A 15,495-nucleotide genomic window follows, 5' to 3' on the forward strand; every position below is an offset into this window, starting at 1 on the left:
GAATTTTTTTTTTTTAATGGAAATATAATTAAGTTAAAAATGATTAAATCTGTACCACATTATCATTTAGAAAGTTGTAATACATTGCACATCCATGTGTAATTAAGTTAAACATTTTTAAATTCGCACGTCAAAAAATGTTATAAAATATTTTGAAAATAAAAAGGAATTAAATATATTGTGCATGGACACAAAAAAATTAAAAGGTAAACATTTTAAAAATATGTTGCACATAGAAATACAAATAAGTGATAGTTTTGTGTAGCTGTGTCATTAAAGAGTTAAAAATGTGGAAATATTTTGCACATAGAAATATGATAAGTTAAACAGTTAAAATCTGGTGTAAAAAATAATAGTAATTTGATAATGTAATTTTCCAGCTATATTGCACACAATTAAAATTTTTAAGTATAATGTACGATGAAGTTTGATTAAATAGGTTAACTATTTTTAAAATACATTGCACGTAAATATTAATTTAAAAAAATATATAAATATATCGTACATAGAAAAGAAAGTAATTTTTGTTTTATACGAAATAGAAAACAAGTTCAAAAAACTTACAAAAGTTAGGTTTATAGCAATCACTTTTCAAAAGTTTGATAGTTTTGTCGATTTCCAACTTATTTATTTGTTAAATAAATAAGTAAACAAATGGAAATATATTGCACCTAGAGATTAATAAAGTACTTTTTTTTTTTTTTAAATATATCGCACGGTCAAGGATGGTTAGATAAATTACACGTTTAGAAATGTATATTTAAGAGAGTTATAATTGACTTTATAGTTTTTAATATATTGCACTTAAATATGAGTTAGTTTTTTAAACATATAGTACATTTGAATATATCTAAGTTAGCAACTTGAAAATATATTAGGTTTTTAACCTAATTTCAACATTAGGTTAAAAATGTTGAAATGTCACCATGCTTGTGTGGTCCTCTCTAGACGGTGGTGGTAGGCTCCTACCTCATAGCCCATGGATTCTTCAGTGTGTACGCCATGTGTGTGGACACGCTCTTCCTCTGCTTCTGTAAGTACAACTCCCCCTCCTCACATGTCAACATCCATGTCTAGCACAGTTTTAGCGCAGACCTGCCAACATGTGTGCATTTCTTAAGGCCCGTTTTACACGCTCCGCTGCTCTCCGGGTATGCATTTTTGCCGGCTTCAAGTTCAGTCTCTGAAACTTGGATGCGAAACACCCACCTCCCAACTGTTTAAAGACTGGGATTGGGTAGTTGTAAAACATGTATACACCACAGCCCCAGACCTGTTAGGAAGGCCTAATAAATCCCCTTTAAGAATGCCAAATAACTGAGTGGGAAGGATTAGTTCCAGCTGCAATAACACCTCTCTTCTATCTTGAATTGCCCTATATTCATAACATTTTTCAAGGTTATAGGAATACCTAACAAATTAGTTGGAATAATTAGTTTCAGCTGCAATAACACTCCCCTTCTATCTTTAATTGCCCTTTGTTCATAGCATTTCTTCAAGCCTAACAAATGGGTTGGAATGATTAGTTCCAGCTGCAATAAAATTTCCCTTCTATCTTTAATTGCCCTTTGTTCATAACATTTCTTCAAGGTTGTAGGAATGCCTAATACATGAGTTAGAATGATTAGTTTTAGCTGCGATAATACTCCCCTTCTATCGTTAATTGACCTTTGCGCATAGCATTTATTTAATGTTGTAGAAAAGCCTAATAAATGAATTGGAATGATTAGTTCCAGCTGCAATAACACTTCCCTTCTAGCTTTAATTGCCCTTTGTTTATATTTCTTAAAGATTGAAGGAATGCCTATTAAATGAGTATCTTTAATTGCCCTTTGTTCATAGCATTTCTTCAATGCTCTAGGAATCCCAAATAAATGAGTTGGAATGATTAGTTCCAGCTGCAACACTTCCCCTCTATCTTTAATTGCCCTTTGTTCATAGCATTTCTTCAATGCTGTAGGAATCCCAGATAACTGAGTTGGAATGATTAGTTCCAGCTGCAATAACACTTCCATTCTATCTTTAATTGCCCTTTGTTCATAACATGTATTCAATGTTGTGGGAATCGCTAATAAATGAGTTGGAATGATTAGTTTCAGCTGCAGTATCACTTCCCTTCAATCTTTAATTGCCCTTTGCTCATAGTATTTCTTCAATGTTGTAGGAATGCCTAACAAATGAGTTGGAATGATTAGTTCCAGCTGCAATAATATTTCCCTTCTATTTGTTCATAATATCTCTTCAAGGTTGTAGGAATGCCTAATAAAATAGTTGGTATAATTAGTTCCAGCTGCAATAACACTTCTCTTCTATCTTTAAGTGCCCTTTCTTCATATTTCTTCAAGATTGAAGGAATGCCTAATAAATGAGTAGGAATAATTAGTTCCAGCTGCAATAACACTTCATTTCTAACTTTAATTGCCCTTTGTTCATAAAATTTCTTCAAGAGTGTGAGTTGGAATGATTACTTCCAGTTGCAATAACACTTCCCTTCAATCTTTAAATCCCCTTTATTCATAGCATTTATTCAATGTTGTGGGAATTCCTAATAAATGAGTATATTTAATTGCTCTTTGTTCATAACATTTCTTAAAGGTTGTAGGTATGTCTAATAAATGAGTTGGAATGATTAGTTCCAGCTGCTATAACATTTTCCTTCTATCTTTAATTCCCCTTTGCTGATAGCATTTCTTCAATGTTGTAGAATGCCTAATAAATGAGTTGGGATGATTAGTTCCAGCTGCAATAACACCTCTCTTCTATCTTGAACTGCCCTTTGTTCATAAAAGTTCCTAAAGGTTGTAGGAATGCCCAATAAAGAGTTGGAATTGATTAATTCCAGCTGCAATAACACTTCCCTTCTATCTTTAATTGCCGTTCGTTCAAACCATTTCTTCAAGCCAAATAAATGAATTGGAGTGGTTAGTTCCAGCTGCAATGACACTCCCCTTCTATCTTTAATTGCCCTTTTTTCATAACATTTCTTCAAGCCTATTAGTGAGTTGGAATGACTAGTTCCAGCTGCAATAACATTTCCCTTCTATCTTTAATTGCCCTGTTTTCATAGCATTTCTCCAATGTTGTAGGAATGCCTAATACATGAGTTGGAATGATTAGTTCCAGCTGCAATAACACTTCCCTTCTATCTTTAATTGCCCTTTGTTCATAATATTTCTTCAAGATTGTAGGAATGCCTAATAAATTAGTTTGAATTACTAATTCCAGCTGCAATAACACTTCCCTTCGATCTTTAATTGCCCTTTGTTCATAACATTTCTTCTAGGTTGGCAGGTCTTTCAGTAACAACTTTGCTTATGGTGTTGGGCGGCTGCTAAGTCTAAACAGCATGATAATGAAACTACCATTTTAAAGATTAACTCAGGGGTGTCCAAACTTTTTTTCCACTCAGGTCCGCAGACTGAAAAATCAAAAACATGCATGATATGTTTCATTTTCTTACCTTTTAGGGCTCCTTTCCACATTGGTCCCGGGGACCCAAAAGGGTCTCAGTCATAAAAATGTTACAAAATAACCCCAATATTATTATTATTTTTTTTATTCAGCACTTAAATCTCAAGATCAACATTAAATCTATCACATTGTGTTTTTCTTTTTTTAAATATTTCAAGCCTTTCTGTCAGAACTGATTTATGGTAAAAACATCATATATGCAATATATTTTCCCCCAAAATTCCAATTTGGAATATTTATTGTAGAGTAATTAGAGCCGTAAATAAATCATAATTCACATTCAACATAATTTTGATTCATTTTATTTTTATATTTTTTTTAACAACGCTAGTTTAAAGAAGTCCCATTCAAATTCTTAGGGCTACAGAAGGTTCCCACTTATAGAGTGTTCTAGATTTGAGGTTGATCTAGAGCAGTGTTTCTTAACCATACCACCATTGTTGGGCCGCCAAGCGGTACTTAGTTGTAATACACTTTTCCACCACTTGTGGCAGTAATGACAATATCAAACCAGATAGAAGTCTGGAGCTAAAATCATTGAAAGTTTCCTAAGTGCAAAAAATTATGACTACAGTGGTGAAGCTGTATTTAAATTTGCACTTACATTTTAGTAAAAGTTTATTCCAGAAAGATTATTAATTAAACTGATTCATATATGCAAATGTATATTTGAATAATATTTATTTTTATAATCAGCCTTGATAGACATTTTTGTGATGAACACCGGCTTTCATAAAATTTGACAAGGTTTGTCCTGTTAAACTGCAAGTAGGTTGGATATAATTATTGAATATTAAAAATCAAGATTCAGTGTTATTTGAGTGGGCCCCTCTGTAATTGAAAAGTTGGGCTCCGATGTCAAAAAGTTTAGGAACCTCTGACCTTATCCATCCATTATAAGTTTTTATTTATTTATAAACAAAATATGCAATATTTACCCCCAAAATATTTCAAAGTATTTTATTTTTATTTTGTGAGGTCATTGGAGCCATAAGTAGGTCAATTTCATAACATAATTTTGAGTCATATTTTTTTCTTTTTTTCTTTTTTTTTTAGCAATGACAGTTTAAAAAAGTCCCATTCATGTTCTTAAGGCTCTTAAAGGGTCCCACTCGTAAAGCGTGTTAAATAAAAGGGCCCCCAACACATGTTTCTCAGCCGTGGCCCGTATGGACTTAGTTGTAATACACTTTTCCACCACTTGTGGCAGTAATGACAATATCAAACCAGATAGAAGTCTGGAGCTAAAATCATTGAAAGTTTCCTAAGTGCAAAAATGATGACTACAGTAGTGAAGCTGTATTTCAATTTGCACTTAAAATTTAGTGAAAGTTTATTCCACAAACATTATTATTAAATGATAAATGGGTTGTACTTGTACAGCGCTTTTCTACCTTCAAGGTACTCAAAGCGCTTTGACACTACTTCCACATTTACCCATTCACACACACATTCACACACTGATGGAGGGAGCTGCCATGCAAGGCGCCAACCAGCACCCATCAGGAGCAAGGGTGAAGTGTCTTGCTCAGGACACAACGGACGTGACGAGGTTGGTTCTAGGTGGGATTTAAACCAGTGACCCTCGGGTTGCGCACGGCCACTCTTCCACGCCGTCCCTTTTTATTAATTAAAATGTATTCATATATGCAAATGTATTTTTTTATTTTTCAAGTAGATTTGAATAATATTTATTTTTATAATCAGCCCAACCTAAGCCTTGATAGACATTTTTGTGATGAACACCGGCTTTCGTAAAATTTGACAAGGTTTGTCCTGTTAAACTGCAAGTAGGTTGGATATAGTTTTTGAATATTAAAAATCAAGATTCACTGTTATTATTTGAGTGGGTCACCCGGCCCCTCTGTAATTGAAAAGTTGGGCTCCGATGTCAAAAAGTTTAAGAACCTCTGACCTTATCCATCCATTATAAGTTTTTATTATTTATTTATAAACAAAATATGCAATAATTACCCCCAAAATATTTCCAAGTAATTTTTTTTTATTTTGTGAGGTCATTGGAGGCATAAATAGGTCAATTTCATAACATAATTTTGTCTTTTTTTTTTTTTTTTTTAGCAATGACAATTTAAAAAAGTCCCATTCAGGTTCTTAAGGCTCTAAAAGGGTCCCAGTTGTAAAGCGTGTTATATAAAAGCGCCCCCAAAAAATGTTTCTCAGCTGTGGCCCGTATGGACTTAGTTGTAATACACTTTTCCACCACTTGTGGCAGTAATGACAACATCAAACCAAACGGAAGTCTGGAGCTAAAGTCAAAAAAGTGCAAAAAATATTTCAAAGTGGAATTCGTAATGTGAGGCCATTAATTTTGATTCATTATTATTTTTCGAGCAATGACAGTTTTTAAAAAAAAAAAATACTTTTTCTCATTAATTCCCCCTAATTGCTTGTTTATTGGACACCCCTGGGTTAACTATCTCACCTGTGTCAACTTTTTTGCTTGCTTGGCTGCTTGCTGACTCTTGTCTTCTTGTCTCTTTTCCCTCCTTTTTCCCCCTCACTCACCACCACGCACTTACCTCTGCTTTCATTTCCACCCTAACACTTGTGTCACCAATACTAAATGCCACCCACACACACTCAAGGTGAAGACCTGGAGCGCAACGACGGTTCAGCCGCGAGGCCTTATTACATGTGTCCATCTCTCCGCCGGCTTCTGCTGCAGAGTGGGAGTCGAAGGGCTTCCGCGCAGGACGGAGACGACATGAGTCAGTCGCAGCAAGGCGTTAGGGAGGAGGAAGTGATCTTAAATGTCCACAGTCCCGCCGCCAAGAGGCGATCTCTTGAAAAAAGACGTTCTCTTGAAAAAAGACGATCAGGTTATTCTCCAAAATAGAGAAGGGTCGGTCTCTTTTAGGGGTGATGTTGCAGCTCTCTTCTATTCAAGTTTTATTCTACTGTGATCTATTCCATGAAGGTCTTCCACCGGAGATAAGACGCTAAAGTCCCCTCGAATGCGTCGTCTCCCGTTTTTGATTGTATCGTGTCGGGAAAGATGTTCTATGTTGGAAGTGTGACGGGAGTCCTTTAAAGTCACAGATGTGCCTCATGCCCTGATGATGATGATGATGATGATGGTCGGCATTATTGGTGCGTCCTAATCACGGTTTAACACGTACCTCGGTTGTAAGATGACTGTTTTTGTAGCAGTAGGGGAACAAAATGTACATAAATAGCGTTTGTGTTTTTTACTTTTAAAATGAAACTTCCAATAAATGACGTTATTAACCCACTGGGGATATTTGATTGTATAATCTTCAAAGGGCGTTAAATATTTAGGATTTATGTACTAAATATACTGTATTTTTCTGACTATAACCGGACCCACACCAACTAAATTTTTAAAGGGATATTTTTTTTTCTTCCATTTATTAGCCCCACCAGTATATTAGCCACACCAGACTACAAGCCGCACCAGTATATAAGCCGGATGCCAAACATTTTTGAAAAATTTTTTTTTTTCATATTGTAGTCGCACCGAACTATAAACTGCACCAGTGTGTAAGCCGCACCCAAAACATTTTAGAATATTTTTTTTCTTCCGTATATTAGCTGCATCAAACTGCAAGCCGCACTAGATGCTGGATGCACAAAATTTTAAAAGAAAAAACACACAAAAAAAAAAAAAAATGTAATATACACCCACTAAATTTTGTGACAAAATATTTGTGATATAAACTGCACCCACAAGATTTTAGAAGGAAGATTTTTTTTTCTTTCATATATTTAGCCACCACAAATTTAGTTTAATTTTAGAAGAAAAAAATATACTACAAGTCGCATTATCATATTAGCCACACCCAAAAAATTAGGGGAAAAAAAAGTTCATTTATTAGCCCCACCAGTGTACAAGCTGGATGCGCAAAATTTTTGAATTTTTATTCCTATATTAGTTGGACAAGACTATAAACTGCACCGGTATATAATCCACACTCCCAAGTTTTTAGAAGGAAAAAAAAACTTTTTTTTCTCCATATATTAGCCGCACCAGTATATAAGCCGGAAGCCCAAATTTTTAGAATAAACTTTTTATTTTCATATCGTAGCCACACCGGACTATAAACTGCACCAGTATATAAAGCCACAACATTTTAGAAGAAAAACAAAATATTTTTTTCATATATTAGCCGCACCAAACTACAAGTTGCACCAGAGGTTGGACACACAACATTTTAGAAAAAAGAAATCAACCAAAAATAAAAAAGACATATATATATCCATCCATCCATCCATTTTCTACCGCTTATTCCCTTTCGGGGTCGCGGGGGGTGCTGGCGCCTATCTCAGCTACAATCGGGCGGAAGGCGGGGTACACCCTGGACAAGTCGCCACCTCATCACAGGGCCAACACAGATAGACAGACAACATTCACACACTAGGGCCAATTTAGTGTTGCCCAAAAAAAAAAAAGTAATATACTCTCAGTATATAAGCCGCACCCACTAAATTTTGGAAGAAAAAACTTTTTATATTATAGCCACACCGGACTATAAGCCGCTCCCACAAGATTTTAGAAGGAATATATATTTTTTTTCATATATTTAGCCGCACCACAAATTTAGTTGAATTTTAGAAGAAAAAAATATACTTTTCATACACTATAAGTCGCATCATCATATTAGCCGCACCCACTAAATTTGGAAGAAAAAAAGTTAATTTATTAGCCCCACTAGCGTACAAGCCGGATGGGCAACATTTTTGAATTTTTATTCCCATATATTAGTTGCACAAGACTATAAACTGCACCGGTATATAATCCACACTCGCAAGTTTTTAAAAGGAAAAAAAACCTTGTTTTTGTTCATATTTTAGCCGCACCAGTATATAAGCCGGAAGCCCAAATTTTTAGAATAAAGTTTTTTTTTCCCTATCGTAGCCGCACCGGACTATAAACTGCACCAGTATATAAAGCCACAAAATTTTAGAAGAAAAACAAAATATTTTTGTCATATATTAGCCGCACCAAACTACAAGTCGCACCAGAGGTCGGACACACAAAATTTTCGAAAAAAAGAAATCAACCAAAAATAAAAAAAAGACAAATATGTATATATATATATATATATATATATATATACTCTTTCACAAAATTTGAAGACATTTTTTCCCCATGTATTAGTCACACAGGACTATAAGCTGCCTGTATATAAACCACACTCGCACATTTTTGGGGATTTTTTTTTTATATATCAGTATGTTAGCTGTACCCACCAAATTTTAGATTTCCTTTTTTTAAATTTTTTTTTTTTAAATCATATGTACCGGACTATAAACCGCACCAGTGTATAAGCCGCACCCAAAACATTTTAGAATAGTTTTTTTTTGTTCCATATATTAGCTGCATCAAACTGCAAGCCGCACCAGATGCCGGACGCACAAAATTTTAAAAAACAAAAAAAATGTAATATACTCTCAGTATATAAGCCGCACCCACTAAATTTTGGAAGAAAATACTTTTTATATTATAGCCACACCGGACTATAAGCTGCACCAGTGTATAAGCCGGACGGCCAAAATTTTACAAAAAAAATTTTTTTTTTTCCATATTGTAGCTGCACCGGACTTTAAACTGCACCAGTATATAAGCTGCACCCACACAATTTTAGAAGAAAAACTAAATATTTTTTTCATATAGTAGCCGCACCAAACTACAAGCCGCACCAGAAGCCGGACGCACAAAATCTTAGAAGAAAACTAAAAATGTTTTTTCATTTACCAAGTCGCATCAGTATACTAGCCCCACCCACTAAATTTGGAATAAACAGAAAAAAATCATGTTATTTGCCGCACCAGCATATAAACCGGATGCACAAAATTTTAAAATTTTTATTCTTGTATATTAGTCGCACAGGACTATAAACATTCGCAAGTTTTTTAGACGGAAAAAAAAAGTTTTCATATATTAGCCACCAGTATATAAGCCAGACACCCAACATTTTAGAAAAAAAAGTTTTCACATATTAGCCGCACCGGACTATTACGCTGCATCAGTATGTAAGCCGCACCCAAAAAATGTTTGAAGAAATTTTTTTACTCCTGTATATTAGTATATGACATTTTAGAATTTTTTTTCATATTTTAGCCAAGCAGGACTATCCGCCGCACCCACTAAATTTGAGAAAAAACATTTTTTTTCATAGAAGAATTATATTAGCCACACCAAACTATAAGCCGCACCAGTATGTAAGCCACACGCCCAAAATTTTTGAAAAAAAAAGTTTTCACATATAAACCGCACTGGACTATTAATCTGCATCAGTATATAAGCCACACTCACTAAATTTTTTGAATAATTTTTTTCCCCATATATTAGCTGCACCATAAGACATTTTAGAAGACTTTTTTTTTTTCCATATTTTAGCTGCACAGGACTATCCGCCACACTTGTACTGTATATAAGCCGCACCCACTAAATTTTAGTTGTTTTTTGTTTTTCATAGAAGAACAAAATCTTAAAAGAAAACAAAATATTTGTTTACATTGCATCAGTATATTAGCCCCACACACTAAATAAAAAAAAAAAAAAAAAAAATGTATTTGTTGCACCTACAAGCCACACCACACAATTTTCACATTTCCCCCCCCCCATATATTAGTCGCACAGGACTATAAACTGCACCAGTATATAATTCACACTTGCAAATTTTTAGTAGGAAAAAAATGTGTTCATTTATTAGCCACACCCACCAAATTTTTTAAATAAAATAAATTAAAAAAAATCACACGCACCGGATTATAAACCACACTAGTGTATAAACTGCACCCACAATATTTTAAAATAAAAATATTTTCTTCATTTATTAACTACACCGGACTACAAGCTGCTCTAGTATATAAGCCGGATGCCCACAATTTTAGAATCTTTTTTTTTAAGTTTTATATTTAAATATTAAATATTACAGGCTGCAAAAGTATACAAGCCGCACCCACAATATTTTGGAAATATTTTTTTTTTCTCATACATTAGCCGCACTTAACTCCAAACCGCACCAGAAATGTTACCAACATGTAGCCATGATCAAACGTGCACTTCAACCTAGATGTAAATTAAAGACAGCTGATCATCTGAAGTGAAGTATTGACCGTTTGATGGCGTGGAAGAGTTTTCGTCGCCGGGCTTCGTCCAATTCGAGTAGGTATGGACTATTTACTTTGTCTTTTTCCGGTCCTTAAATTCATCCTGCAGGGCAGACTGTTCGATGTTATTCAAAATCACAGTGTCCACCGTTCTGCCCGCATCCTCCCATCACTTGTGGCAGCTTCAGGGTGCTTTGAACGGCTGCCAGCATCTTCCAAGTTGTCAACAGCAGAGAGAGGCTTACTCCCCGATCAGCAGATGTACTGTTGTCATAATTCCAAATAGGCAGATCGACTGAAAGGGTCGCCAGGAACGCGGCACTCCTCCTCTCCCAAGAGTCCGTCGTGTGTCCAGCAACAAGCGCTCCGTCAAGACAGGCAGGTTCCCCCCAACCCTGAGATCTTGTCAATTTTGGTGAGGTCAGTTGATCAATTCCGTTGTTTATATTTGAGAGAGCAGTACAGAAAGAGGCGAAGACAAGACAAAGAAGCGATCAGGAGAGGGACAGGGAGCGTCCACCTTCAATGAGTTTCCACCCACACTGCTATAGATGTTAGGGGTTTACAAAAGAAATGTGATTCCTACTTGTAACAATTCTAAATCGATTTAAAAAATATCTATGAAAAATAGCGTATGTTATATGTTATATAAGTTAGACGTGCAACTATTTTTTGGAGGAGCTGGCTGGCCGGTAGTCCAGGAGGAGGTTATTGTTAGGTCTTTACATGTGTATTTTATTTGCAAACAGCACCACCTTGATTTTAGTTGTTCATGTTTTTTTTCTTCTGTAAACCCCTAGGTATTATTGTACGTCTGTTACAGTTACATTCCTAATGCATCTTTGGATGTACATGTGTGTGTGTGTCTGTGTTTGTGTGTATGTATGTATAAATATATATGTATATAATATATATATATATATATATGTGTGTGTATATTTGTGTATGTGTGTATATGTGTGTAAAAATGTGTATATATGTGTGTTTGTATATGTGTATATATATATATATATATGTGTGTATATATGTATATACATGTGTGTGTATATATGTATGTATATGTATATATATGTATGTATATGTGTATATACATACATATATGTGTATATATATACATATATATATACATATATATACATATATATCTATATGTGTATATGTGTATATATACATATATGTGTATATATATGTATATACATGTATGTGTGTGTATATGTATGTATATGTGTATATACATACATATATGTGTATATATATACATATAGATGGATATATATATATATGTATATATATGTGTATATGTGTATGTATACATATGTGTATATATATATACATATATATGTGTATATATACATATGTGTATATATATACATATATATGTGTATATATACACATACACATATATATACACATATATATACACATAAATATATATATATATTATGTAGGTATGTGTTTGTACATATATATATATATATATAAGGGGTGTGGGGAAAAAAATCGATTCGAATACGAATCTAATCGAATACGTTGAAAGTGAGAATCGACTCTCTTTTTTTTTTTTTTTTTAATCAATTCAACAAACCACTACACAGCAATACTATAACAATGCAATCCAATTCCAAAACCAAAACTGACCCAGCAACACTCAGAACTGCAATAAACAGAGCAATTGAGAGGAGACACAAACACAACACAGAACAAACCAAAAGTAGTGAAACAAAAATTAATATTATCATCAGTATCAATATTAGTTATAATTTCAGCATAGCAGTAATTAAAAATCCCTCATTTATATTATCATTAGACATTTATAAAAATGAAAAAAAAAGAACAATAGTGTCACAGTGGCTTGAATTGAGAATCGTGTTGAATCAAAAAAATCGATGTATTATCGAATCGCGACCCAAGAATCCATATTGAATCGAATCTTGGGACACCCAAAGATTCACAGCCCTAATATATATATACATATATACACGCGTATATATATATATACAGTATGTGTATATTTGTATTCTGTGTGTGTGTGTGTGTGTGTATATATATATATACACGCGTATATGTATATATGTACAGTATGTGTATATATGTATATTTGTATTCTGTGTGTGTATATATATATGTGTAATATATATATAAAAAAAATTGATATATTATCGAATCGCAACTCCAAGAATCGATATTGAATCGAATCGTGGGACACCCAAAGATTCACAGCCCTAATATATATATATATATATATATATATGTACAGAATGTGTATATTTGTATTCTGTGTGTGTATATATATATATGTATATGTATGCATACACATACATATATACATGTGTGTACAGCATGTTTTTATCTATTGTATATGTGTGTATATTTATATGTGTATATATGTATGTGTGTATATATGTATATATACAGTATGTGTGTTTGTGTATATGTACAGATATGTGTATATATGTGTCTATGTATGTATGTATGTATGTACAGTGTGTATATATGTCTAAAAAGACTAATTTGATTAGTACCAATTATGAACCTTGAATTGTCTTAAAATGTGTTCCAGTATTTACTGAACATTAACAGTTAGAACCTCTTTAAGAACTTCCTAATATACTTAGTCCAATAAAGCAGAATTATTGATAAGTCTTAGCTCTAATCCGATGTTGTGGTTTTGCACAACGGTTCGTTCCGACTCCAGTCCCAGACCTTGGAACATCCAAACAATGTGCGTGAGAGCATCATGACGTGCACTGACGTCTTCGTCTCGTTCCAGTGGAGGATCTGGAGAGGAACGACGGCAGTCCGGAGCGGCCATACCTCATGCCCGAGAGCCTCCGCAAAGTCCTGAACAAGAAGAACAAGAACACTCCGGCTCAGTAGAGCGCTGCAGGATGGCGGCCAGAGAACAACCTCAAAACACAACCATCCTAAATCCCTTTTGTGTGTGAAAGGGGTCTACGTTCAGGTCAGAGACATATCAAATATTTAATATAAAGCTTTTAAAAACCTGGAAGTGTACATTTGCAATGAAGTAAACCTTTATTTTTTTGAGTTTTTGAATAAGCACCAGCATTTAATGTTGTCATATTTAAGGTACAAGAAGGTAAGCCTAACAGTAATGTAGAGTAGCTTTTTTTAAAATGCATATTTTATACATATATAAATATATAAAGATAATTATCTTTGTTCACCAAAGCCATTGTACCGCCTCCTAGAGATTGTGTACACAACGCATGTTGTTCTTGTTATTCTTTTTAAAAGTCATTTTTAATGCTTGTTTCATCTTTGTGGAGTTAAATGTTCATGTTTTTGGAATAAAAGTCAAACTGTTTTTCTACTTGGCCGTCATTTGTTTTTCTTCGGCGGACCAGGGGCCCGAGTCTGGCCCCGGAAACGAGACCTAACGGGCCCCCGTAGTTGAGTCCAGAACTTGGGGAGACCAAACATATGTTGCAGCAAATTCCCTAAGAAGACGAAAGCGTTCCTGTTGTACAGAGGAGTGTTTCTTAACCATAGGGCCGGGGGCCGTGAGCGCCTCCTAGAGGGCCGGCAAAAATATTCGTCAGCCGTCCTCACTTGTAATACACTTTTCCGCCGCTTGTGGCAGTAATGTCAACCAAACTAAACGGAACAAGTCTAGTTTCTTAAGCGCAAAAATTATGACTAAAGTGGTAAATCTGTATTTTCAGATTTTTAAGAAACTTTAATATCGTATTTACGTTTAGCACTATTGCACATTGATTTTTCAACAGTTTTTATGAATCTTTTCTTTTGCAATATATTTATTTTTTGTAACCAATCTGACCTAAGCCTTGCTATTATTATCCTGTTAAATTGTAAGTAGGTTAGATATAATTATTGATAATGATTAAAAATTAAGAGTAGGACTACTAATTAAGTGTTAATAATTGAGTGGGCCCCTCTTTAGTGGAAAAATTGGGCCCCACGATTAAAAAAAAACACTTTTTGGGGGAATTTTTCCTATTCACAATCATTATGAAAGACAAGAACACACAAGTTTAAAGATGATAAAAACCTGAAAATTGTTTCAAATGCTAGCACGCTAACATTAGCATGCATCAAGTACTAAGGCATACTATTAAATTAGCTAAAAAAATCTAAAAGCTAATGTTAGCATGCTAAAATTGTAAATGTAACCTGTGTCAAGTTACAAAATATATTAGTCTGTGTACCTGGCAAATACGTTAAAATGCTAGCATGCTAACTTTAGCATGCATCAAGTAGCATGCATGTATACTTGCTAAATTACCTAAAAAAGCTAACTGGTCAATGTTAGCATGCTAAAATGCTAACTGTAACATGCGTCAAGTGCCAAAATATATTACTCAGAGTTGTGTGCCTGAAAATTGTGTTTAAAATGCTAACATTAACATGTATCAAGTAGATAAATATGACCAAGGTGTACTACTAAAATAGCTAAAAAAGTTAACATGCCAATGGTAGCATGCTAAAATGCTAAGTGTAACATGTGTCAAGTGTCAAAATATATTACTCCAAGGTGTGTACCTGTAAAATGTGTTTCAAATGCTAACATGCTAACTTTAGCATGCATCAACTACCAAAATATGACTGAGGTGTATACCTGAAAAGTAGCTTAAAAAAAAGTTAACATGCTAATAGTGGCATGCTAAAATTTGAACTGTAACCTGTGTCAAGTACCAACATAGTCTGACGTGTGTATCTGACAAATATGTTAAATTGCTACCATGCTAACTTTAACATGCATCAAGTAGCATGTGGTATACCTAATAAAGGCTAATGGTAGCATGCTAAAATGCTAACTAACATGCGTCAAGTGCCAAAATATGTTACTCCAAGGTGTGTACCTGTAAAATGTGTATCAAATGCTAACATGCTAACTTTAGCATGTATCAATTACCAAAATATGACTGAGGTGTATACCTGAAA

General features: G+C 34.2%; 1 protein-coding gene across 3 annotated transcripts in view; it reads left to right on the forward strand.

The window, feature by feature from the left end:
- Nucleotides 1–13,903, forward strand: part of LOC133541827 (choline transporter-like protein 2) — a 95,778-nt gene extending 81,875 nt beyond the window's left edge. For 2 of the 3 annotated variants that reach the window (XM_061885455.1, XM_061885454.1), the window contains exons 21-22: nucleotides 949–1,033; nucleotides 6,078–10,197. In XM_061885455.1, the coding sequence (XP_061741439.1) occupies nucleotides 949–1,033; nucleotides 6,078–6,328 (336 nt within the window). In that variant the 3' untranslated portion in view covers nucleotides 6,329–10,197. Of the gene's footprint in view, nucleotides 1–948; nucleotides 1,034–6,077; nucleotides 10,198–13,339 lie in introns of those variants that run through there. The other variant, XM_061885456.1, reaches the window with a different exon arrangement.
- Nucleotides 13,904–15,495: the final 1,592 nt, after the last annotated feature.

Source organism: Nerophis ophidion, linkage group LG23, assembly GCF_033978795.1.
Source record: "Nerophis ophidion isolate RoL-2023_Sa linkage group LG23, RoL_Noph_v1.0, whole genome shotgun sequence".
In the NCBI taxonomy this organism is placed as follows: Eukaryota; Metazoa; Chordata; class Actinopteri; order Syngnathiformes; family Syngnathidae; genus Nerophis; species Nerophis ophidion.